This window comes from Pipistrellus kuhlii, unplaced genomic scaffold (genome assembly GCF_014108245.1).
Source record: "Pipistrellus kuhlii isolate mPipKuh1 unplaced genomic scaffold, mPipKuh1.p scaffold_m20_p_24, whole genome shotgun sequence".
In the NCBI taxonomy this organism is placed as follows: Eukaryota; Metazoa; Chordata; class Mammalia; order Chiroptera; family Vespertilionidae; genus Pipistrellus; species Pipistrellus kuhlii.
In genome coordinates, this window is record NW_023425523.1 from 5,358,389 (window position 1) to 5,383,737 (window position 25,349).

Here is a 25,349-nt window from a genome sequence, read left to right on the forward strand (position 1 = left end):
CGCGCCCGCCGTGACGTCACGTCGTCCGCACGGGAGCCACGCCCCCACCCCTGGACGGAGGCTGCGCGATGCGGGTGGAAGCCGGCAGCCGCGCGCCCCCTAGCGGGAGGCGGGGTCACGTCACCCTCGGGTGACGTCAGAAGCAAAACAAAAAACGTGCAGCTGGTAGCACCTGAGAGATTTTGGGATCCCTGGGTGCTAGACAAGAAGAAGGGAATTCTTCTCTTTGCGAAGCGATTCATACTAGACTTCGCTCAGTAGCCACTTCAACAACCGAATGGGAACCTTACCCCCCCCACCTCCAAAAGTTGATTTTATGCCGTTTTCAAGGACAGAATAACGGTGTAGAACAACTATAAGGTGTACCTCCAGTGTGCCCGGAACTAAACCCACTCCTGAAGAACTCATAGTCAAATTATAGAGCTCAATTCCTGGAATGCTGAAAGAGGTCAAAAGTTGGTTTCAAAAGCAAATGCTTTGATGATGATGATATACATAAGTGAACCAATAAAACAATGATTATTTATTTGCTAAACATAAATTCATGTGTCAAATTGTATGGGAGAGGCTTTAGAGTCCAGAAGAAGGGGATTACTGTTGAAAGCTGACTCCCAGAGGAGATAATCAGAGAGCTCAGACTTAAGCCGCCCAACTGTGACGTCATCCTCACACACGCTGGCTGAAAGAAAGTAGGCTTTCCTACAGAGATTTGCAAAGAACCAATGGCCTTAATTCAAGTTGGTCACACAGAGAAGTGGAAATTATTTCTACTGCTAATAATAGTAAATATTTACTGAGGGCTTACTAGATGCCAGGCACCCACGGTAAGTAGATTATCTCATTGGCCTTCAAAGTATTCGTTACCAAGGAAACGAAAGCTTAATGAAGTTAAGTCACTTAGCGGGGATGCACAGCCAGTGGTGAGTGGGAAAAAGACCAGGCTTGAGTTATACAGAAAGTTACAAATAGAGCAGTCTGTAAGATAACCTGCAATGTTTGCTCTTTAGTCATGAAAAGGAAATGTAAAATAAGCCATAATATAAGTTCAAGCACGCAAATGGCATTGTTAAAAAAAAATACACCTGGCCAAAAATGGAGTCACTTTATGTTAAGCCTTGAATGGCTAAAGGGCTCCACAGCCAGGGCTGGTGTCGATGAAGCACTCACGGAGCAGATGTGCTGAAGGCCGAGGAGCAGATGGGAAGGCCACGGCATGTCTGGATGTGAAATCTCAGAAGGAATCTCCCAAGCAGACCTTTCACGTGTCCAGGACTTGCCCAGGGCACGGCTCACGCTGGCAGCCTTCCAGAGGACTTGCTGGGTCTATCTCTCTCCCCAGTCCTCTCCGCAGTTTTCATATATTGATTTCAGAGAGGAAGGGAGAGAGAAAGAGATAGAAACATCAGGGATGAGAGAGAATCATGGATCAGCTGCCTTTGCGCGCCCCCTACTGGGGACCGAACCTGCAACCCGGGCCTGTGCCCGGACCGGGAGTGGAACCGTGACCTTCTGGTTCGTATAGGTCGACGCTCAACCACTGAGCCACGCTGATCAGGATCCTGACCTCGCCTTCCAGAAGTGGAGTCAGAGTTGTTCTTCTAAAGAGCTTGTGCTATGCTAGATGCGTTGTGTAGGCTAACAAAGCTTGTCCATCTCCCGTCACACTAGCGTTTGAGACAGCCCTGCAAAACAGGTGGGGGAGAACTTTGAAAAACAAAAGACAAAACACTGGGCCTTGGAATCACACCTCGCTGATTCACATTACTCACTCAGTCACGTCTCCGCTGTCATCGCCCCTCGCTCTGTCACTCCGCGTTTCTCTTCCCTCTGTAAATCACTGCGGGCGACAAGGGAGGGGAGGGGACACAGGCAGACACTTTCTTGCATTAAAAAGGCCTCAAACGGCTCTGAGGTTCAGATCAGCGTTTGGATCTGGCATGTTCTTTCACAGGGAGGAGGAACCAGCAATCAAAAAAAGGGCAAGAGCACTGACTGGTGTGGCTCAGTGGATAGAGTGTTGTCCTGAGGACTGAAAGGTCCCAGGTTTGATTCTGATCAAGGGCATGTACCTGGGTTGCAGGCACATCCCCAGTGGGGGGTGTGCAGGAGGCAGCTGATCGATGTTTCTCTTTCACATCTCTCTCTCTCTCTCTCTCTCTCTCTCTCTCTCTCTCTCTCTCTCTCCCCCCTCTTCCTTCCCTTTCACTCACTCTAAAAAATCAATGGAAAAATCCTCGGGTGAGGATTAACAGAAAAAAACAAAGCAAAGTGTAATCATGGAAATAGTCTCCAAGAATGCAGACCTAGGCCCGTAGACACTTCCCTGAAGACTAGGTCATGAGCACCTGGGGAGTTCTTTAAAAGTTGCTTTTTAATAATGTAGAAGCTTTTCACAGCTGGTTTTTAATAAGTCAGGCGTTCCCCTGCAGCCACCGGAAACAGAACCCCTTTAAACATTCACAGGGGCTGTGCTTGTCTCAGGCCCGCAGGTTCCTGCTGAGCTCAGAGGAGCGCTGGGCTGGGAGCGGAGGCAGAGAGCAGGTGTCGGGGAGAGAGAGAGACTCAGCCCTGATCCCTGTCGGTGGATGGTGGTCGATGGGACGCTGGCCCAGACTGGGGGCAGCCGGGTGGGGCTTGCTGGTGGGAAGGCTTCATTTGCACACACATGCTCTGAAGTCACCCATGTCTGGCTGGGCATATGTGTACATGCACAGGGGCCTGCCTGCGGTCTGGGGTTTATATGACTTCCCTGGAAACAGGAGGCCCGAGGCCCCAAACCAAACCACCCTTCGTGGCAGGCATTTCTCTCGAAGCAGCACAGGCCACTGACTGGGTTGGCACACGTGACTGTGTGGTCATCCCCACGGCCTGGCCCAACGGTGGCCTCCGTGGGGCGCCCAGAATGGCCTCGCCGGGATCAGCCCAGAGCACACCCAAGGAGGCCGTGAGCGCCATCTTGATCCCAGTCTCCCCCTCAGCACCCCTTTTCCGCCCCGGGGCTCGTCCGTCCATGCACACCGGAAGCAGACACCCTAGCATTTGTCTCCCCGATTAACTGAAGAGTCAGCTTTGGTCCTGACTTCACTGTCACCCTAAAATGCAATGAGAAAGTCCCCTTCTATTTCATCCATGAGAAAAATGACTTACCCATTCCAAGGGTACTTCCGGAGCAGGTGACTGCAATAAATAAAAACACGGCATTTCACATATACTTATGGATATGTTTAAGGTGATACAACTTCAGAAAGAACAAAGGGGAAGTAAACCAAAGCATGAATGAGTGCCCAGCAGGCGTGGCTCAGTGGTTGAACATTGACCTATGGACCAGGAAGTCACAGTTCGATCCCTGGTTTAGCCCCATGCCCGGGTTGCAGGCTGGATTCCCAATAGGGGATGTGTAGGAGGCAACTGATCAATGATTCTCATCATTGATGTTTCTGTCTCTCTTTCTCCCTTCTGCTCTGAAATCAATAAAAATAAATATATTTTTAAAAAGAATAAATGAGAACCAATTTGGGTGATTGGAGAAGGAGATAACTACTAGCAGTCTGACCTCGGACAAGTCATTTAACTGCTCGGTGCCTCAGTTTACCTATAAGGGGTAAGAAGAAGATTTCGGACTTCATAGGATTATTATAAAGATCAATTAATTCATGTGAACCCTTATAATAGTTGCAGCACATAGGCAATAGCTGTTAGTCATTATTATAATTTACAATATTGTCCTAATTATCAGGGTAATGCATTGTTGACACTGAAGAAGAAAAAAAACAACAGCACAAAAAAACAACATTTCTAAAAACAACTCCAAGAAATGTCCCCCAGATGCATGGTTTTTACCAGGGAAACAGCATTGAGATATTGAATATGAAAATACTTGACACATTTTAAAACACATGGTAGAGCCCATAGCCAGTGTGGTTCAGTGGATAGAGCATCCGCCAGAGGACTGAAGGGTCCCAGTTTCAATTCTAGGTCAAGGACAGGGGCCTCAGGTGCAGGCTCCATCCCAATCCTGGTCGGGGCATGTGACTTCTCACAGCCCTGGTTCTCTCTGTCTCTCCCTTACCCTTCCACTCTCTCCAAAATTAATGGAAAAATATCCTCCGGTGAGGATTAACAGAAAATAATAAAATAATAATAAAGTAAAACACTTGATAGATTGTAAAACATGATGCAGCTCTAATGAAATCCTGTGATGCTCTTTTTCCTCCGAGCACACCCCCACCCCAGCAACCTAATCCTGTCACTCCCCAGAGGGCCCTGCTTCGGGCCAGCTCGTCCTGTGGACAAGATAATGAAGAAATAGGGAATCGGAGCGTGACAGCCAAGGTCAGGGAGCACGCCCCCGCCGGGGGCCTGGCCGCGCTCCATCCTCGGAGCCCTCCCGAATCTTCGTCACCTCCACGGAATGGATGTTTCAGGTTCTGCTTCTCAGCCAAGATCGCTGAGCCAAGCTTGCCTCCTCCTCCTCCTGGGTTCGAAGGCTTCATCGTCTCTTTTCTTTTTTGGAAGGTTATGAAAAGTATGTGAGCATGCCTGGGCACGGTAGTGGGCGGGGGGATGGCTGGAATACAGGGCAGGGAACTGTGAGGTGGCACTTGCCGACTGTTCTGATTGGGGATCACAGACTGCCAAGCCCAGCTTAGGATTTATGAATCCGTGTGTGTGTTTTTCTGATTCCCCCAACCCTTCCTCAGTCACAAGACTGAATCGGTACAAATAAAAATTCAAGTGTCTTAATTTCCAACGTTCCAGGGTGTCTATCATTATCTCTAAGACTGTGTTAAAAAAAAAAAAATCTGTCCCCAAATCTGAAAGCAGAAACTCATTTAAAAGTTGCCTTTACAATCTAAGCAGCGAACATCCGGTCCTCTTCCCAAAGGAGAGAGGAGGAGGGAGATGGAGCATCTCCAAATCAAGTCATAACGAAGCATCACGATTCCCATGAAGCCAGGGGTTCCCAGGTGCCAGCGCCTGCCTGCAGGGTGTGGAAATGTCGTACCTTCTTTTTTTTATTATGCTTCTAAATAAATTTTACAGAAAGAGGAAAGAGAGATCAATCGGCTGCCTCCTGCACGCCCCACCCTGGGGATCGAGCTTGCAACCTGGGTAGGTGCCCTGACCGGGGAGTCGAACCCTGACCTCCTGGTTCATGGGTCGATGCTCAGCCAAACTGAGCCACGCAGGCCCGGGCATCCTACCCTCTTTGACCTTCTCTCCCCCAGGTCAGGGCGAGTGGCCCCGAGTCTCCCTTCCCAGATGGTGCCGAGGGCTTGTTGTAAGCAGAGTCCTGCGTAACTCGCTCTACCTGAATATATCTTTTTGGGACAGAAGGTGAGCTTCAGGCCCGTCTCCGCCACCGGGGAGACCATCACGGTGTACACGTCCCCGCAGGGTATCCCCGTGACGTCACAGAAGCTGAGGCCGGCGCGGGGGGAGCAGGTGAACACGCCTTTGGAGCCGTGGAGGTCGGAGCTGTAGCTGGCGGAGCCCCGGGCGGCTCGCCAGTCCACCCGGATGCCATGGGGGCCCAGCCGGTACAGCTTCACTCCCAGGGGGCAGCAGACACCTGAAGGGTGACAGAGAGACGCACACACCGCTTAGTCCCCCCGTTGCACACACACGGCCCTTATTGCTACGGGGAGACAATACAAGCGACTCAGGCTAAGGGGTGTGTGTGAGGAGAGCAAGATCTGAAGAGGTACTGAGTTCTTCCCACCATGGGCCACGTGGTTAGAAATCCATGTGGAAAAAGTTAAGGAAATGCACTAGGCCCATGGTCGGCAAACCGCGGCTCCCGAGCCACGTGCGGCTCTTTGGCCCCTGGAGTGCGGCTCTTCCACAAAAATAGCACAGCCTGGGCGAGTCTATGTTAAAGAAGTGGCATTAGAAGAAGTTTAAGCTTAAAAGTTTTGGCTCTCCAAAGAAATGTCAATCATTGTCCTGTTGACGTTTGGCTCTGTGGACTAATGAGTTTGCCGACCACTGCACTAGACGGTAAGAGAGAAGAGAGAAAAACAGACAAGAGGAGAAATCCCTGTGTGTGGATTTTCTTTTCTTTCTTTTGTCCATAACCAGGGGCATGGCTCTTTAAGAGAGCACCATGGCGAGTCCAAAAGTCACACCTGGCCGATATGGAGTGTAGATGAGTCCAAAGTTCTAAGTCAAAGGCACAGAGTCCTTGTCAAGAGCCTTCCTACTGCCCTTGTCTCAGCTGCTTTCCGTGGGATTGGGTTTAACCTCATTGGCTACTGCGGCTCTAACGCAGAAGGCCTATGGTGCTGAACGCAGAGGGGCCAGCCAATGAGCCACTTTGTTCCTCTTTTCCTAACGCCTTGAGCGGATCACACATCGGGTGTCAGGCAGGGCACCAAATGGTAGATTCCTCCGTAACTAAAATAAAGATGTTGTTGTATGATAAGAAGAAGAATTCAGTTATAGATAATCAGGCTCATTGGATTTCTTTTTCTTCTTAAAAAAAATTTTTTTTTTTTTTTATTTCAAAGAGGAAGGGAGAGGGAAAGATAGAAACATCAATGATGTGAGAAAATCTTTGATCAGCTGCCTCCTGCATGCCCCCCACTGGGGATCGAATCCGCAACCCAGGCATGTGCCCTGATGGGGAATCAAACGGGACTTCTTGGTTCATAGGTCAATACTCAACCACTGAGCCAAACTGGTCAGGGCTGGATTTATTCTTTAGAAAAAAAATGTTGGGGTGGGGGGGGGTGGGGTGGAGTGTGAAGCTAAGCAAAGGGCCATATTCCCAGAAGTAGATATCAGGGTGAGAACTTAGGCAGCGAATCTAAGGAAAAGCAATGGGCCAGGAGACGGTACAAACCACCTTACGTATCTATAGCACGTTATATATGCTTTCTTGTCCTGATTATTCCTATTCCTCTTCCCAAGGTGGGAACAGAACCAGGGAAGATAAGGCAGCATAGCTTATATGAAGCCGTGGCGTTAGGCTCCCATCTGCAGACTTGTTCTCCGACCCCTGGACTGGTAAAACTGTCTTTCAACGCTCCTGTCCTAGGCCTTGTGGCAGACACGACTAGCTGGCCATGGAGCTCTTTCCCAGGAGAAACGGCGTCTTTCATCCATTATCCAGGCCCTTATAGATGCTGGAGAGCTGAGTTGAGGATCCACTTACTAGAGGCGTAGCGTTGGTAGGCGCAGTCTGCGGTCAGCCCGGTGGCGCTGATTGCTTTTAAGGCCACTGTGTAATTGACGCCACAAGTGACGCATCCCAGGAGGCAGTGGTTTTGATGGGTGTGACACTGAGACTGTCCAGTGCGGGACGCCAGGACGGTCACGTAGGTGAGGGCCCCGGTCCCAACAGTCCAGCTCACGTTGACCACTGACTGGGTGACCTGGGTCACTGTCAGGCCGGCTGGACAGCAGGGCACTGACACGAGAAGACAAAAAGAGAACGGAGGGTGATTTGTGAAAAATGACCAAGAATGGTATTCAGCCTGTGTTTCACTCACTAGTCTACATCCCTCAAACCTTCCATTTAATGAACATTTCCTTTTGTTAAGCAAACTCTCATGTCCTCTGATGCATCAGTTAACATCAACTGAATTTATACACTGAGTGGCCAGATGATGATGATCTCTGAACGCATTATAATCTGGCTACTCAGTGTCTATCCTATATAATAAAAGGCTAATATGCAAATTGTTCCCTCGACCAGGAGTTGGACCAGTAGGCAGGCCAGCCAACTGCCATGTCCCCTCCCCTTGGCCAGGCTGGCTGAACCCCACCCATGCACAAATTCATGCATCGGGCCTCTTAAAAAAAATTATATATTATACACACACACACACACACACACACACACTTAGTGGCCAGATTATTATGTGTCCAGAGATCATAATAATCTGGCCACTCAGTGTATAGTGGGTGCTTCCCCCAAGAACACAATGCATTAACCGGCTGTGGGTAACATGAGGTTGCCCCCATTTTTTTTTTTTCAGAATAAGAATAAACTTCGTTGTCCCCCAGCTTTAACAATTCCAGTTGCAAATTTCAAAGCAGCAGCTGCCTGCACCCCTCCTCCCAATATAACATTTCAGAGCATTTGTAATTAAATGCATTTTTCATTTACCATGCATTTCATATACCAGATATGAAAGCTTGAAATATTCCTAACAACCTAAGAATACCACAAGCCAAGTCTCCATTTTCACAGGGACCCCTTATATAGAACATAGAAACCTCTAGAAACTTCCCAGTGTACTTGGCATTGTCTCTATTCCACAGCTTTTTTCATTTCACCTTTTTATAGTCCAAAGTGCTGTTGGCCATTGTATATAAGAGAAAATAATGTCCAAAGGCTGTAAGCAGCTTGCTAAATTTTGCTCACACACAAGACTAAGAAGCAATAACCACTTTCTCTCATCCGGCTCTTACTGTGCAGCAGGTACTATGTGGAGAGCTTTGCCGGATTAATTAATATTCACGACCACTCCAGGAAGCCATTTCCCACCTTTACATGTTAGGAAAGGCAAAGACTCAAAAAGGCTGAGCCAAAGAGGTAAATAATAACCCAGCTCATCTGGCCACTTGTTAGTTGTTTTGGTAGATTGTGTCACGGGGGAATAGGACTTCAAATAAGTGTTCTTGCAGAGTCAGCATATTCCCCTCTGATGTCAATGCATGAGTGTATTTGAGTCTCGGATGTTTCTATAGAGCCTGTGTTCAAAGGAGGAAAGCTTTTTAAGACTTGGGCTTTTTTAATTGATTAGAGAGAGAGAGAGAAAGGAAGAAAGAGAAAGTGAGGGAAAGAGAGAGATCAGCTTGTTGATCCACTTATCTATCCATTCACTGATTGATTCCTGCCTGGGTCTTGATGGGGGATTGAACCCACAACCTTGGCCTATTTGGGACGATGCTCCAAGCAACTGAGCTACCCTGCCGCCAGGGCAAAGACTGGGGCTCCTGGAAAGGCCTCTGAGCTTCCTGTGCCTCTGTCACACGGAGGGTAGATCAGGTACAACAGTTCATGTCCTAAGACAGTTCCTCGGGCCCCCTCCGGGTGCCGGGTGCAGACCGGCGGCTGCCCGTACCTGTCTCCAGCGGGACGCTGTAGCTGGGCAGGCTCCGGCCCGCCTGCGTCTCGGCCACGGCGGTGACGGAGAACAGGGAGCCGCAGGGCAGGCCGCCCAGGGCGCAGGTCCGGCCGGAGCTGCTGCACCGGAACAGCCCCTCCTGGCCCCGCGCCGTCACGGTGTAGGTGGCGCCCCGGTTCCTGGAGGTCCAGTGCACGTGGGTCGCGGAGAGGGCGTCCTTCGAGAGGCTTTGTATCTCAGGGCTGCAAGGAGCTGGGAGAGTTCGGGTCATTCGCTGAGACAGGGACAGCCAGCAACATCGCCTGTGCCATTTGCTCTCAAGCCGACGTTCACCCCCCCCCCCCCCCCCCCCCCAATGAGATCAGCGCCCCTTTCAGCCATCCCCGGCGCGCAGGCCAAATCCATAGTCTTTGTGTGCAGACCTTGGCGCCACTGACACATGGTTTGGGGTTCCTAGAGCATCCGACTAACTGGGAAATGCTACACTTTGGACTCCAAAAGCAAAAGGAGTTGAGCGTGGCTGGTGTGGCCCAGTGGTTGAGCGTTGACCCATGAACCAGGAGGTCAGGGTTCGATTCCTGATTGTGCCCAGGTTGTGGGCTTGATCCCCAGCAGGGGGCATGCAGGAGGCAGCTGATGGACGATATTTCCATCACTTCCTCTCTATAATCGATAAAAACCTATTTTTAAAAAAGTGATTGGGGGGGGGGAAGTAATTGATTATCCTCATAACATAAACTTTAAGCTGTTTTTTATTTGTTGAAGTAAAAAAAATGAAGCTTGCATAACTTCTGCTGTTTGTGCTGTTGATGCTTCCTGTGGGGTTTTGTATATAACCACTCTGTAAGGTGGTCTGCGCTTCATGTAATAAAAACTTTCCAGATTATCAGAAGCAACACATGCATGCTCACAAACAGATACACAGTAAAATAGTTAAAATTCAGAAGAAATAAAAACAGAACTCATAATATAAATTTGAAGACATAATTACGCCTAAGCGTATTTGTCATGATAATTATTACAGGTGCACTAAGCTTGCTTAATTAAAAAATCAGCTCACGCTGAAACCGGTTTGGCTCAGTGGATAGAGCGTCGGTCTGCGGACTGAAAGGTCCCAGGTTCGATTCTGGTCAAGGGCATGTACCTTAGTTGCAGGCACATCCCCGGTGGGGGGTGTGCAGGAGGCAGCTGGTCGATGTTCTGTCTCATCAATGTTTCTAGCTCTCTATTCCTCTCTCTTTCTCTCTGTAGAAAATCAATAGTAATAATTTTAAAAAATCAGCTCACACACACACACACACACACACACAAAGTAATTGAGACAAACATGTGTGGCCTGAACCCTCATGATGCGAACACAGGCCGGAGCCCCGAAGGGAGGGGACGTGAGTGGCTGGCAGGCAGAACCTCCCATCACCCCCAGGGTCTCCTCTTTCCTTTTCTTTTTCTCCAGCTCCCCTCTCCCGCCCTCTCTCGGCCTCCCCTTGGTCAGACGAGCCCCACTGGTCCCACAGGAGCGGCGTGGGAGTCAGCCTCTCAGTGGCTCCCCCTGGCGGCCACCCTGGGGCTCACCGCCGGGGCGGGCGGGACGGCGGGGTCAGCGTGGCGGACGTACCGGTGGTGACGAAGCGGGACGCGCAGGAGGTGTTGCTGCCCCGGGCCTCGCTGAAGGAGTACACGGTGACATTGTACTTGGTGTCGCACTCCAGAGCGGAGAGGGTGCATGCGGGGGCCGTGTCGTTGCACTGCACCACGTTGAGCCCGTCGGCGGCCCTGGTTTCGTAGAGTTCGGCGCCCCGGACGGGAGACCAGACCATCTCCACTCTGTCGCTGGACACCAGCACGGGGTTAATGTCGCTGGGACAGCAGGGAGCTGGGCGCAGACACAGAGAGGGGGTGCGGGTCAGTGCGGGAGCAGACCCTGACCTCCCCGCGCACGAGTCTGTCACGGCCCTCAATTATGGCAAAACCCTCGTAGACCCGTGGTCAGCAAACCCATTAGTTAACAGAGCCAAATACCAACAGGACAACGATGGAAATTTCTTTGGAGAGCCAAATGTTTTAAACTTAAACTTCTTCTAACGCCACTTTTTCAAAATAGACTCGCCCAGGCCGTGGTATTTTGTGGAAGAGCCACACTCGAGAGGCCAAAGAACCACATAAATACTACCTTCTACATGTAGTATTCTTATCTGCAAATCTAGTTGACTAGTTTTAAGCCGCTCACTCCATTCATTCTTCAAAAATCAAGCATCTCCCATATGGAGCCAACCACACTCCGACAAGCACTGAGGATGAAGAGATAAACCAAGCACAGTCCCTGCCCCAGAAAAGATGCAAGCCTAGAGGAGGAGGCGAATGACAGTAACGGTAATAACGATGCTAATGAACATGCTTGCATTGTGCCTGGTCCCATGCAAAGACCTTTTCATATTTGTCTTTTCGTTACTTATTATTTGTTCCATGTGGCAGTGGGAGATACAGAGGAACTAGCAACGTCATGGTCCCCATTTTACAGATAAGCTGGGGGTCAAGTTAGGACCTGAACCCAGGTGTCCCTCTACAAAGCCCTCCACGCTATGTAGCATCTTTGCCTCTCTGTGTCCTGCTTTAGGGAGAGGAAGGAATTCCTGAGACATAAGGATGGCATCCCATTGAACGTCCAGGAACGTCCAGCACGACAGCTGAACACCTCGGTGGAGGGGTCCGATTTCAGAGCGGGGTTGAACAACTATATTCTTTCCTTTCTGTTCACTCCAAACCCTTGTGTTCTGGTTAAGCGTTGGTCCAGGAAACCAAAACTTGCTAGCCTGGAAAAATGTGAAAGGAGGGATTCCCTTCCCATTCTTGGCCCAAGCATAGCCCCCAAAGGGGCGAGGTCACAGGTGATCCATTTTACTGCTGCCTGTAGTGGGCTCTGATCCCCCCTTTACAGGCGTCAGGTGGGACTCACCTGTGGTGTAATTGAACACCTCACCCAGCGGGCTCTGGCCCGCCCTGTTGTAGGCAAAAACGCTGATGAAGTAGGTGAAGCCACACTCGGACGGGAAGGCGCACCGAGTGAGGGATGTGTTACAGTGAACCTCCAAGCCGTCATCGCTCTTCACGAAGGCCACGTAGTAATCCCCCAGGTCCACGTTGGACCAAGACACAGACAGGTGGCCAGGGGGGTCTTCCTGGATCGTCACTCCTCCAGGTGCACAAGCAACTAGGGAAGGATGAACCGTAAACAGGTGTGAGAAGTTTGCTTTGCTTCTTTGCAACTGTCCCCGATACCGGAGGCTGTTGAACAAGGAAATACTGTCCAACAGTAGGTGCAAGCCCACGAGACATTCTCAAACGGCCTAAAATGTATCTAGCCCATGCAGGCTAAGACTGTGTTGGAAACAGTCACGGGTTGTTCAGTATTGTTTCTGCGTTGAGGCAATGCCAGGATCGACACAGAATAAAGTCTTCTGAAGGAATGGATTCAACTGGAAGTTCATTCTTTCAAGCTCCAAGCTTTCAGCATTTTATTTTATTTAAAAAATACTTTTAATTATTTTCAGAGAGAGGATGGGAGAGGGAAAGAAAAACAGGAATATCAATGATGAGAGAGAATCGTCGATCAGCTTCCTCCTGCATGCCCTCTGCTGGGGAGGGAGGAGGCTGGCTTCCTTCTTTTTCTGATCATTGTCCTGTACACGTTTCCGGAAGCTGTCTCGGCTCTTCACGTGTGTCATACGCTCAATCCATGCCTTCATTCTCTTGGCTAGAATCTTGCCCTTCACTTGTTTGTTTACAACAATGCCTGCTGCGTGCCGGCTGACCCTGTAGTCTCTGCCAGTGTTTCCTGGTGGCATCTGTGGGGCGTTCCTTTCTGAATGGTGCCACATCAGCTTTCCTGTAGACTCACATATATGTGGCCAAAGGAACAGCTGTGTTTTCTAAAAGGCACCCAGCGAGGGGCCTCTCCCCATTCCCTCGGCGTTAGTCATTTTGGCCAAAAGGAAAGTGAAAGCGTATTTCCTCTCTCTCCCTCCCTTAGCTTCTCCTAATCGTTTCCAATGTGCCAACCACACTGAATTAGAGCTGTTCAACGAGAAGCCAAGTCACCAACTTGTTATCAGTGACTTTGACATCATTATGATTCTATTTTACACAATTTCATTATTATGTTATTTATTTGTGACCTGAAGGGTTGGCTGTATTTCCCCCCCTGAAAATGAGTGTGCCGGCTTGGTGACGGCTCTCTTCCTCCCTGTTCAGAAATCTTTCCATTTAGAGTGATGTAATTCTGAATTTGGGGGGTCAAGTGGACATTCTTGCAGTTAGCTACATTTTCTCTGGCTTAGAGAAGTCAAATCAGGCAAATTCAGGCTTGGATTCCAGATGGTGCCTGAAATGAACCTCACCGAGCCCTTGGAAAAATGATTTAACTTCTCCGCGCTCCCATTTTCTCATCTGAAAAGGAGATAACCTACCTCGTTGAGAATTAAATAAAAGGATGTGCCTAGAAGGCCTGGGACACTGTAGGTCTTCACCAGATGTCAGTTCCCTCCCCCAGACACGTATCTATTTCCCCATAGAGGGGCCAACCTCCGCATCTGTGTGCCTCATATCTTCAATCAGAATGAAAACGGGGGGTTAGCTGGACACCCATTCAGAATGACGGACAGCCCTTCTTCATCTTCAAAGAGGGCACCCCCCTGCCTGGGTCTGAGGAAGGTGATGCCAAGAAGAGGCCGCCCTCTGTGCGCATGGTTAGAGCTGAGCACGACTCACTGGTCATGGGAACTGTGAGCCTGGCAGGTGAGACGGGAACGAAGCGAGGAGCCATCTGGGCTCGGACCCGGAACCCGGCCGCCTCTCTTCACAGACGCGCTTCTCCTGATGCCCGGGAAGCATCTGGTTTCGCGTCCATGTTACTCAACCGCATCGGCACGTCCAGCCCCAGGCTTTCCTCTGGGCCCGGCTCTCCTGTCACTTCACCGGTGTCCGCATGGCGGTCACGTTGGCTCGCCAGCCCCACAGTGACCTCGCTCTTGGTTACATATCTTTTTGTTGTTGTTGTTTCTGGGTGTTTGTGTGTGTGTGTGTGTGTGTGTGTGTGTGTCTGTGTTTTTGTTGTTGTTGTTTGTTTTTGTTTTTTTTTTGGTTGTTATTGTTGTTAATCCTCACCCAAGAATATTTTCCCCATTGATTTATTAGAAAGAGTGGAAAGAGAGGGAGGGAAGAGAGGGAGAGAGAGAGAGAGAAACATCGATGTGAAAAAGACACATTGATGGGTTGCCTCCTGCACATGCCCCAACCTGGACCGGGATGGGGCCTGCAACCCAGGTACATGTCCTTGACCAGAATCCAAGCCGAGACCTTTGGTCTACGGGCCGATGCTCTAACTACTGAGCCAAACCGGCCAGGGCCGTGACGTACCGGTTGTCAGGGCCACCGCTGCCGCTGAGCTGCTGGACCCGGCATCGTTGCTGGCCGCCACGGAGATCAGGTACTCAGTACCGCAGCGGAGGCCGGCGATGGTGCAGCCGCTGGCGGCCGTGCTGCAGCTGCGCCGGGAGGAGGCGCTCCGGGCCAGCGCCGTGTAGTTGGACGCGCCTTCCGTGGGGGCCCAGGACACCGAGGCCGCCAGGGCCCCGCTGTCCAAAGAGACTTGGATGTCGGCAGGAGCCCGGGGACCTGTGTTTTTGAGAAACAGTGAAGATTCGGCAGAAGCTGCAAGAACCCGAGTAAGATGTGGCCCGTCAAGTGCTTAGATGGGAGGACGGGGAGCCAGAGAGTGGCAGGAGGGGTGTCTACACCAGGGTTAATCGTGCAGAATTACATCGTGGAGTGGGAAGCCGTGTACATGGCCACTGGGGGGTGTGGAGGGGGCAGGGAGAGACGTGTGTGAGGGGTGACTGGTTTCTCAAAGCCTTTCTCTTTGTTCATTTCCCCGGGTTTTAAGTTTTAGAGATTTCGGATGTGGCCTGACTTGGCTGGGGCTGCTGTAACCAAGTGGCTTAAACAGCCAGCCAGCATGGCTCAGTGGTTGAACATTGATCCATGAAGCAGGAGGTCATGGTTCAATTCCCAGTCAGGGCACTCGCCCAGGTTTCAGGCTCCATCCCCAGTGTGGGCGGTGCAGGAGGCAGCTGACCAATGATTCTCTCTCATCCCTGAGATTTCTCTCTCTCCCCTTTCTTCCTCTCTGAAGTCAATAAAAATATATATATTTTTTATTATTTATTTAAATATATTTTATTGATTTTCTAGAGAGAGGAAGGGAGAGGGATAGAGAGTTAAAAACATCGATGAGAGAGAAACTTTGATGAGCTGCCTCCTGCACGCCCCACACTGGGGATGTGCCCGCAACCCATACCTGCTCTTGACCGGAATCGAACCTGGAACCCTCAAGTCCGAAGGCCGACGCTCTATCCACTGAGCCAAACCGGTTAGGGCAAAAAATATATATATATATTTTAAAAAGTGGCTTAAATGACAGAGATGTTTTGCCTCGCAGTCCTGGCCACTAGAAGTCTGAAGTCAGGGTGTTGGCAGGGTGGGCTCCTTCCGGCAAAAAAGGCTGCATGCCAGGTCTTTCTCCTTGTCTACGGCGGCCCTGGGCTTCATACGGCATTCTCCCTGCATGTGTACGTCTGGGTCCAAATTTCCCTCTTTTTACAGGGACCTGAGTCATACTGGACTAGGGCCCACCCCATGATGTCATCTCAACTAGTTGCATCTGCTCTGAAATGAGCATTTCTTTGTTCATGCAGGAAGCATCTAAACTGCCCAGGGGGTCTGGCAGGGAGCTATAAATAAACTCATCATGCATTTGAATAGCTGCTGCCAGCTGCTCTCCGCTCATCTCGGAGCACAGCGCCGGATGGCTCCCGGCCCGGCCCCTCCGTTAGCCACCGAGGAGCTCGGGCGGGCTGGGCCGTCTCACCCGTCCTCTGGTTGCAGGTGGAGTCATCCCCGGGGGTCCCGTTGGCGTTCCACGCGTAGGCCTTGATGGTGTACAGCGTCCCGGCGTCCAGACTGGTGAATGTCAGGGTGGTGTTGGTGGTGTTCTCCTTCCACATCCTGCCCAGACCGTTGGCCCGCATGATGGACACGGAGAACCCGGTGGCCATGTACACGGCCCCCCACTGCACGAGGATGGAGTCTGAACTTGGAGAGCTCGCTTCCAGAACCGGCGCGGCCAGCACTGCAAATGGCAAAAACACGCGTGTTTGCATCACAAAGGTTTGGTCCTGGACCGTGTTCGGCAAACTGCGGGTCGCGAGGCACAGGCGGCTCTTTGGCCCTTTGAGGGTGGCTCTTCCACAAAATACCACGGCCCCGGGCGAGTCTATGTTGAAGAAGTGGCGTTAGAAGAAGTTTACGTTTAAAACATGTGGCTCTCCAAAGAAATGTCCACCGTTGTGCCGTTGGTGTTTGGCTCTGTGGACTAATGGGTTTGCCGGCCACTAGGCCAGGAGAATTCTGATTTAGGAGGAAGTAGTGTGAGGTGGGTTAGCCATGTTAGGAAAAAATGATTTACTCTTCCCAAAAGATTTAAGGCAGAGTTTCAGGAAGAACCACCGTTAAAAAAAGAATTGCCGTTTCCATGCAAACACAAGAATTGCTGTTTGAATGTGTATTCATGACAAATACCTCATCCCAGGGATGGGGAACAGAGAAATTCTAATATTCCGGCATTACTTGAGGCTGGAGGATGGTGAGAAATTAAATAAAACATCCCCGTAATCATCGCATACGTCTGTGGGGTATAGAATGATTCATTCTATTTTACTACCCCTGCAACCTGTCAGAAATATGCCTAGGTGCAACCTTACCAAATCTGTTTAAGTTAGGCCCTGACCAGTTTGGCTCAGTGGATAGAGCGTTGGCCTGCGGACTGATAATAGGTCCCAGGTTCAATTCCGGTCAAGGGCATGTACCTTGGTTGTGGGCACATCCCAGTGGGGGGTGTGCAGGAGGCAGCTGACCGATGTCTCTCTCTCATCGATATTTCTAACTCTCTCTCCTCCCTTCCTCTCTGGAAAAAAAAAAAAATCTATTTAAGTTATGCTGATGGCAAACTCCACAAATGCTGTTATTCTGAGTAAGTCCAAGTGTCCTTTGTTCTGCCCAATCTTGACAGATAACCGGTTAAAAATAGAAATCCCTTTTCCAGAGATTTGCAAGCAGGGGTGCTTTTCAAGATGCCCAGGAATGCTTATTTCCCAAAGCATCTGGGGTTTAAATGCCACCTTCCCCGCAGATAACCACATTCCCAAAAGACGCCATTTGGTGGCTTTTACTTCTGGGCCCTGAGTCATGGGCACTCACGCCACACAGAATTGCATCACGCCATCGCAGCGTCCAGCTACCTGTCTTTGCCTGCTTTGGAGGCGATGCCTGGCTTCTCCCAGCGGCACTGATGGACCTGACGGTGATCTGGTACAAGGTGGCAGCCTTCAGGCCCGTCACAGTGCCCGGGGAATTGGCCACTGTGGTTTCAATAACGGTGTCCCCATCTTGGGCCGTGAGGAGGTAGCTGGTGGCGCCTGGCACCGTAGCCCACTCCACGGTGATGCTGTTGCTGATTTTTGAGTAGGCCTGGTCGATGGTGGGTATTTCAGGAGCTGAAAGAGATTCTGAAGTTGACTGTTAGCTAGGGGACACCGATAAGAATGACTTCCGTCATCATTTGACTTGGCAAACTGCACCATTTTTACATCATCCTTCAGACACAGACTCTGCCTTGACTTCCCAGATTTAAAAAGAAGATGAAGGAGAAGAAGAAGGAGAAGGAGAAGGAGAAGGAGAAGGAGAAGGAGAAGGAGAAGGAGAAGGAGAAGGAGGAGAAGGAGAAACAGCCTGGCCCTTGTGGCTCAGTAGATAAGAGTCAACCTATGAACCAGGAGGTCACGGTTCAATTCCTGGTCAAGGGTACATGGGTTGCGGGCTTGATCCTCAGTGTGAGGCATGCAAGACGCAGGTGATCAATGATTCTCTCTCATCCTTGTGTTTCCATCTCTCTCTTCCTCTCCCTTCCTCTCTGAAAGCAATAAAATAAATATTATTTTTTTAAAAAAGAAGAAACAGAAAAATAAAGGCAAAGCTATGTTCCAGAAGAGATTCAGAAAGCTCAAACTGTCCAATCAGGAATGAAATTTCAAAGAGGTTTTTCTCACTTGCCTCTGGGATGGTTTCTGTATTTTTTTTTTTTTTTTAATATATTTTATTGATTTTGTACAGAGAGGAAGGAGAGGAATAGAGAGTTAGAAACATCGATGAGAGAGAGTCATCGATCAGCTGCCTCTTGCACACCCCCTACCGGGGATATGCCCGCAACCAAGGTACATGCCCTTGACTGGAATCGAACCCGGGACCTTTCAGTCCCCAAGCCGACGCTCTACCCATTGAGCCAAACCAGTCCCGGCGGTTTCTGTATTTTTTAAAAAATATATAGTTTATTGATTTTTTTAGAGAGTAAGGGAGAGAGATAGTAACATCGATGAGAGAGAAACATTGATCAGCTGCCTCCTACACATCCCCTACTGGAGATGTGCCCACAACCAAGGTACATGTCCTTAACTGGAATCAAACCTGGGACCCTTCAGTCCACAGGCCGATGCTATGCCAAACCAGTTAGGTATTTTTAAGAGTGAAATAAGAGTAGGGAATGATTGTGGGGAAAGATCTCTGAGAGGAGGGAGAGGGTCTTTGAGGGGCTTTATTCCAGAAGATTCTACTCTAGTTTGGCATCCTGGTAATTTCCCAGCCTGCTTTGCCACTATCTCCACCTCCAGCCCATGATTACTCTCCACTGAGTCCAGTGGCGAGAGTCCACCTCCCTCCCCACCTCTGCCGTGGCCGAGTCTTGACTCGTGCGTGTAGTCTAATGGAGGAAGCAGGGAAAATTGAGTTTGGTTGTATGACCATGCCATTGAATTTCCTTTCCTGTTATTAGAATGGACCATTTTCAGATTGTTTTATATAAAATAAAAATCAACTTGATTCCCCCTTTCTCTATCAAAATACCTGCCTCAGGCTGCTCTGGTCCCTCCTCCCTGAGGCCTGGCCATGGCTTGCCAGGGAGCTATGACTGCTTAAGTCACAAAATCATACAAGGCATTCCTAGACTTTCAGCACAGGGCGGAGACACAGCATGGTCATCAGATTTGCTACTTTTGCAGAAATCCCCACAGGCACAAAAATGCCCCGGATGTTGATCCAAGTGGAAGAAAAGGTCAAATAAAAATAGCTGGTTTGACACAGGTGCCTGGCCTGTTCCCTGTAACGTGGAGCAAATGTTTGTTGGTTAAAATCACGGCATGCCAGACTCCAAACGAAAAGGCAAAGCGTAGCTACAGGGCAGAGAGGAGGAGGAGCGGACACAGGCCAAATGTGTGACTTGCCAGTGCCCCCCCCCCCCCCCCGGCTGCCCCCACCTGCCAAGCCCGGTGTGCACAGCACAGACACCCCCTCTCTGCACCAGCAGCCAGGGAGCAGGCCTTGGCACGGCTCAGGAGCAGCCCTGCCGCCCGGAGGAACAAAGTGCGCACTGTGCGCGGGCCAGGCATTCCTTGACCGTCACCCAGGCCTGTCCCCTCTGCCATCGGCAGAAAATGATGATGGTTCTTCATGCCCAGATTGGGGGGGGGGGAGGGGGAGGGTTGGAAGGAGGGGGAAATTGCCTGCTCATCCCAGCCATTGGCCAGCAGAAGCTGACTCTGCAGGAAGCGCCATGTCCCCCGTTCCCATCCCCCCACCCCCCTGCAGCATAGAAAGTCCCAGCAGGGACTTCCTCTTTCTTTTTAAAAAAAAATTGATTTCAGAGAGGAAGCGAGGAGAGAGAGATAAAAATGTCAGTGATGAGAGAGAATCATGGATCGGCCTCCTCCTGCATGCCCCTACTGGAGATCCAGGCATGTGCCCTTGACTGGAATCTAACTTGGGACCCTTCAGTCCGCAGGTTGACGCTCTATCCACTGAGCCAAACCGTCTAGGGCTCTCTTTCTTTCTTTCTTTAAAGAAATATATGTTTGTTTTTTATGTCAGAGAAGAAGGGAAAGGGAGAGAGAGATAGAAACATCAGTGAGGAGAGAGAATCATGGATTGGCTGCCTCCTGCACATTCCCTACTGGGGATTGAGCCTGCAGCCCAGGCATGTGCCCTTGGCTGGAATCCAACCTGGGACCCTTCAGTCCACAGGCTGACGCTCTATCCACTGAGCCAAACCAGCCAGGGATTTTTACATCTTTATGGTGAAAGTACTACACACATCTCCTTTTTTCTCCCCATTAACCTCTTCTAGCCCACCCCTTCCCCCTGCCCAGGCCCTCACCATCCTATTGTCTGTGCCCATGGGTTATGCATCTGTGCACACAAGGTTTTCGGTTGATTCTTCCCACCCACTCCCCCTCCCCCACCTGCCCTCTGAGATTCCAGAGGGACTCGCCCTGTTTCATCCCTCCCAAACCCGCATCCCTTTCCTGCTCCCTGCGTTCCTGCTCCTGTGTAATCTGCTCTCTTTCCTCTGCGTGTGTGGTGTCCCTCAGCCCCTCCTGTTTCCTTTGCCCCCATAGTTTATCTTTCTCGTCAGCCAGCCTTGCTCATGGGGATGGGATAACTTCCTGGGAGGGGGAGCTGATGGGAGAGAGAGAGAAACATCGATGTGAGAGACACATTGACTGCTTGCCTCCTGCACGCATCCTGATCAGGGGCAGGGAGCGAACCACAACCCAGGTACCTGCCCTTGGCAGGGACTCGAACGTGAGACCCTTTGGTGCTTGGGCCGACGCTCTAACCACTGGGCACACCGCTTATGAACATGCATGAGTCATTTCACCTCTTCTAGTCTCCGTTTTCTCCCTGGAGAATGTGCAATATTAATAACGAGAGGCCCGATGCATAAGATTCGTGCAAGGGGCCTGGCCCTCGCAGCCGCTGCTTTGTCCAGAAGGTCATCCGGAATGACGTCCAGAAGGTCGTCCGGCTGTCTGGTCTAACTAGCATATTCCCCTTTGATTAGTATAGATACCTACATATTTAAATACCTGCATCTCATAACTGCTGTAAAGATGAAGGGAAAGAGTGTATGTAGGGGGACTTTGAAAGGTAGGAAGGGCTTGTATGTGTGTGTGTGTGTGTGTGTGTGTGTACCAGGGTGAGTCAATTCTGGGTTTGGAAAAGCCAGCCTGCATGGCAGTGCCATGGAGAGGTGCCAGGGAAGGCGCGATTCTGGGGAGTCTGGGGCCAGCACAGGCCGGAGACATAGGCTGCCTGATGCACCCATTTTTCACTTGGTTGTAGGGCAGGACCTGAACGGCACAGTCACAAAAGATCAACACCTCTGACCTGTCCGCTGAAAGAGAAAGGCAGCCGAAACCGGTTTGGCTCAGTGGACAGAGCATCGGTCTGTGGACTGAAAGGTCCCAGGTTCGATTCTGGTCGAGGGCATGTACATTGGTTGCAGGCACATCCCCAGTGGAGGGTGTGCAGGAGGCAGCTGGTTGATATTTCTCTCTCATCGGTGTTTCTAGCTCTCTGTCCCTCTCCCTTCCTCTCTGTTAAAAAAAAAAATCAATGAAATATATTTTTTTTAAAAGAGAGAGAGAAGGGCAGCCTGCATGGATGGCAGGTTCCACCCATTAGCACCCTTCCCTCTGTCTGGGTTCTGTGTTTGGCCCACGGGCGCGTTGATGGGAGAGAAGACGTGTGTCAGCCATTCCTGTGAGTCAGAAGCGGGACCCCGGATGCTGAGCCTCTGAGCGTTCTCTTCTCCTGGCTCAGGGCCTCCGTGAGCCCGCACGGCCCAGCGCCCAGACACAGATCACAGACAGCTGGTGCCAGAGCCCGAGGAGACTGCAAAGACACACATCCGAATGGAAACCTCCGCACAGCGGAGAACACACACCCGTCTGAAAAAAAGCCAGGACAAATCAACCGCCGCCAGCCGCCATTGGGACCTCAGCCGGCCCCCTAGTAGTGAGGGACCTAGAAAACTTCTCGTTCCGGAGTCTCTGAGTGTGCCCTGGGATCTCTGTTTGTCCACTCCAAGCGATTACAACACAATCACTCTGTCTATGGCGAGACAGTTCTTCTCATAACTTCCTGATCAATTCAGAAGGTTTCTCAAGAATGAGTGAAGAAGAAGAAAGCATAAATGATTTTTAAAAACCTATCGTATATGCATGCATTTTATGGCTCAGCCATATGTCTAATATCAACTTTGAAACTGCCTCATTTATACTTCCTTTACTGGGGTATAGATAAAACAGTAAGTTAACATTGTTCTTGCCTGGCCGGTGTGGCTCAATGGTTGAGTGTTGACCCACGAACCAGGGGATCCCCGGGTCAATTCCTGATCATGGCATCTGCCTGGGTTGTAGGCTGGCAGCTGATCGGTGGTTCTCTTTCGTCTATGTTCTATGTTTCTATCTCTCTCCTTTCCTCGTTCTCTAAAAGTCAATAAAAACATACTTTTTAAAAGAATAAGATAAAGTTATTCTTATGTTGAATTGGTGGGAGAGATTACTGGTGATATAATCAATATTTTAAGATCCCTCCAGATCTTCTAAATCCCACTGAATATAAACTTCCATTCTGGGGACTTAGATTTCTAGAATGTATGAGTGAGAAGAGTCCTTTAGGGAAATTATCTGTGCCTTCAGTCATTCATTTATTTTAAAAAAGGTAATAAAACAGTGGAGTGTTTTTTTTTAAAGCCTTTTTCCAGCTCCACATTACCATTATCTATATTTTAAGGATGCAATATTAGAAGTGTAAATTATTTTTTATTAAAGTGGAAAAAAATGGAGAATCTTAAGATTTTAATTAAAAAACATTTCTAGTTTTCTGCTCTAATTCCTCAGAAGAAAAATAAGAAGTTATATAAATTAGACCCCTCACTATTTATGACTGAAATTTTGTGTATGTGTGTTTGTTTTTTTACTGAAATGATGGTTTTGTAATATTTTACTGATGGCTACCTCTGTTTGAAAGGTGACTACATGACTCTATACCTCTTAGGACTCAATAAGAACATCTTAGGAGGACTTATCTTTGTTTGTTATTTTGTTGTTGTTTTTTGAGAACTTATTTTTAAAAAATATACTTTTAGCCAAAGTTGGTTTGGCTCAGTGATAGAGTGTTGGTCTGCGGACTGAAAGGTCCCAAGTTCGATTCCAGTCAAGGGCATGTACCTTGGTTGCTGGCACATCCCCGGTAGGGGGTGTGCAAGAGGCAGCTGGTTGATGTTTCTCTCTCATCGACGTTTCTAGCTCTCTATCTCTCTCCCTTTCTCCCTATTATCTTTCAATAAAATATATTAAAAAAATAAAAAAATATACTTTTATTAATTTCAGAGAGAAATGGGAGAGGGAGAGAGAGACAGAAACATCCTTGATAAAAGAGAACCATTGATTAGCTGCCTCCTGCACACCCCCTACTGGGGATCGAGCCCACAGTCTGGGCATGTGCCCTTGACAGGAGTCAAACCTAGAACCCTTCAGTCCTAAGGACAACGCTCTATCCACTGAGCCAAACGAGCCGGGGAGAGGACTTACTTTTTAAGCTTGATCCATGTATTTGCCTTACCAGCTCCGCCCACAGCCCGTGAAAGTGTTAAATACTTTTTTTTTTCTGGGAGAGCCTTTCCATTTCAGGGTAGCCAAGAATGCACAATGAAAAGTCACATCAAACACAGGGAGGGGGAGTTTGCATTTTAGAAAACTGTACCTGTTTCCGCTGAAGCAACCTGAAAAGGAAAGTTGGGAAAATTAGAACCAGAATGAAAAAACACCGTTTGGGGAGATGTAAAAACATCCATCAAAGGGGCAGTACGTTCATCACATTTTACACGTGATGGGAGCCGTCTTTCACTCCGGACAGCGTGTTCATTTTTGCACAAGTCCCTTCCGCACACTCAGACCTACCACAAAGCGATCCTAACTAGCATTTAGAGGCTGGAGTCGGTTCATGTTACTATTTCATTTTTCTCCCTGAATCTGCCTATTGAACTAAGTCCGTAGCCACTGACAGATTTTTTCAGAAATCTTTGTTCTTAAAATACAATGATAATTTTGTTTGCTCTCGCTAGTAAATGGCATCGCATTTCAAGCACTCAAACATACACAATCTTAGGATGGTTCAAGAGTATTTTGATTTCTTCCTCCTCACCCCCTGGGCCCTAAAAGAGACAGGTAATCAATGTTTTTCTCCTTCGCCCTCCTCCCCCCCTCCCCCCAAATAGTTGCAGGTAGCTCAGAATGATCAACTCACCATTTTAACGTAGAAAAGACTGAATCCAATCAAAACCAAACCTTTCTTGGGCCCACCATCCATGGTGTTGGACACGGCACTCACAGGGCACACGACCGAGTGATGGGGTCCTCTTTGGTCCCCAGGAGGCACTGTGGGTCCCTGGGATGGAGGGCCCCGAGGCTGGAACAGAACTTGGCAAGCAAGTAGCTCCTCCCCTTGGGCGTGCTGACCTGTAACTGGGGCCTGGAGCCCGGCCGGCACAGGCACTGCAAAGACTGAGAAAGAGAGTCGAAGAAAGCCACGCCAAGCCAGCCAAAAAACTGCTGTGACCTGGGTATGATTGAAGGTAATACGTAGAATGCTCTCCTTTTCTCTTAAAAAAACACACACAAACACATTTGCTTCTACATAAAAGCTGCGCAGAGAATCATGGAGATAGCAGGATGATCATTTCCAACGTGGGGCTCCTGACAGGTTTTATTTATCCCTTTTCATCTGGGCTGCTGCTCTGGTCTCTGTAAGGAGTGATCAGCCTGCTGTGCAGGGCAATTTGCTGCCAGACTTCACTATGGAAGACAACAGGGCAGGGGCTGGGCCGGGCACAGGGAGGGATTGCTGAGGGATATGAACTCACACGTGGCAGGTGAATAAGTCCTGACATCCAACGCAGGGCCCAGAGAGTTCACCCAGGACACCGCTTCATAGAGGGAGGAGGCTAGATCTTAGCCGGCCTCCACACAGAAATCATGATGCGGTGATGTGGAATGGTTTAGCTAACACCACTGTGGTGATCACATTGTCATATGTAAATGTGTCAAACAGACACAGAGTGCACCTCCGACTTACATGTATCGCATGTCATTTCTCTCTCAAGAAATAAACCCATAAAGATGAAAGGGCGGGAGCATGTGGCTGAGGTGGGAGAGCCGGCAGGAGGCACCTGATGAGCGGAGTACGTTCGTCCCTCCCCCGTTCCACCTTGCAGTTCCAACACCTGTTATTTCCAGAACCATCTTCCATACGTAGTTTAGGCTCTTT

At 49.6% G+C, this 25,349-nt stretch overlaps 1 protein-coding gene across 6 annotated transcripts; it reads right to left on the reverse strand.

Annotated features, from left to right (window-relative positions):
* Positions 1 to 1,423: 1,423 nt before the first annotated feature.
* FNDC7 (fibronectin type III domain containing 7) lies at positions 1,424 to 24,693 on the reverse strand. 6 transcript variants are annotated; one of them, XM_036452752.2, is made up of 12 exons: positions 24,330 to 24,692; positions 23,787 to 23,805; positions 17,429 to 17,683; positions 16,000 to 16,260; positions 14,490 to 14,747; positions 12,031 to 12,285; positions 10,693 to 10,950; positions 9,075 to 9,329; positions 7,157 to 7,411; positions 5,312 to 5,572; positions 3,148 to 3,177; positions 1,424 to 1,837 (listed from the first exon to the last, which is right to left on the reverse strand). In XM_036452752.2, the coding sequence occupies exons 1-12, from the start codon at positions 24,390 to 24,392 to the stop codon at positions 1,806 to 1,808; spliced, it is 2,202 nt and encodes a 733-aa protein (XP_036308645.1). In that variant the 5' UTR covers positions 24,393 to 24,692; the 3' UTR covers positions 1,424 to 1,805. The 6 variants fall into 6 exon arrangements, with proteins under 6 accessions (XP_036308645.1, XP_036308644.1, XP_036308651.1 ...); XM_036452751.2 differs by having other exon boundaries at positions 1,424 to 1,682; positions 1,770 to 1,837; positions 23,787 to 24,692; XM_036452758.2 differs by lacking the exon at positions 5,312 to 5,572 and having other exon boundaries at positions 1,424 to 1,682; positions 1,770 to 1,837; positions 23,787 to 24,693.
* Between the last annotated feature and the right edge of the window lie 656 nt (positions 24,694 to 25,349).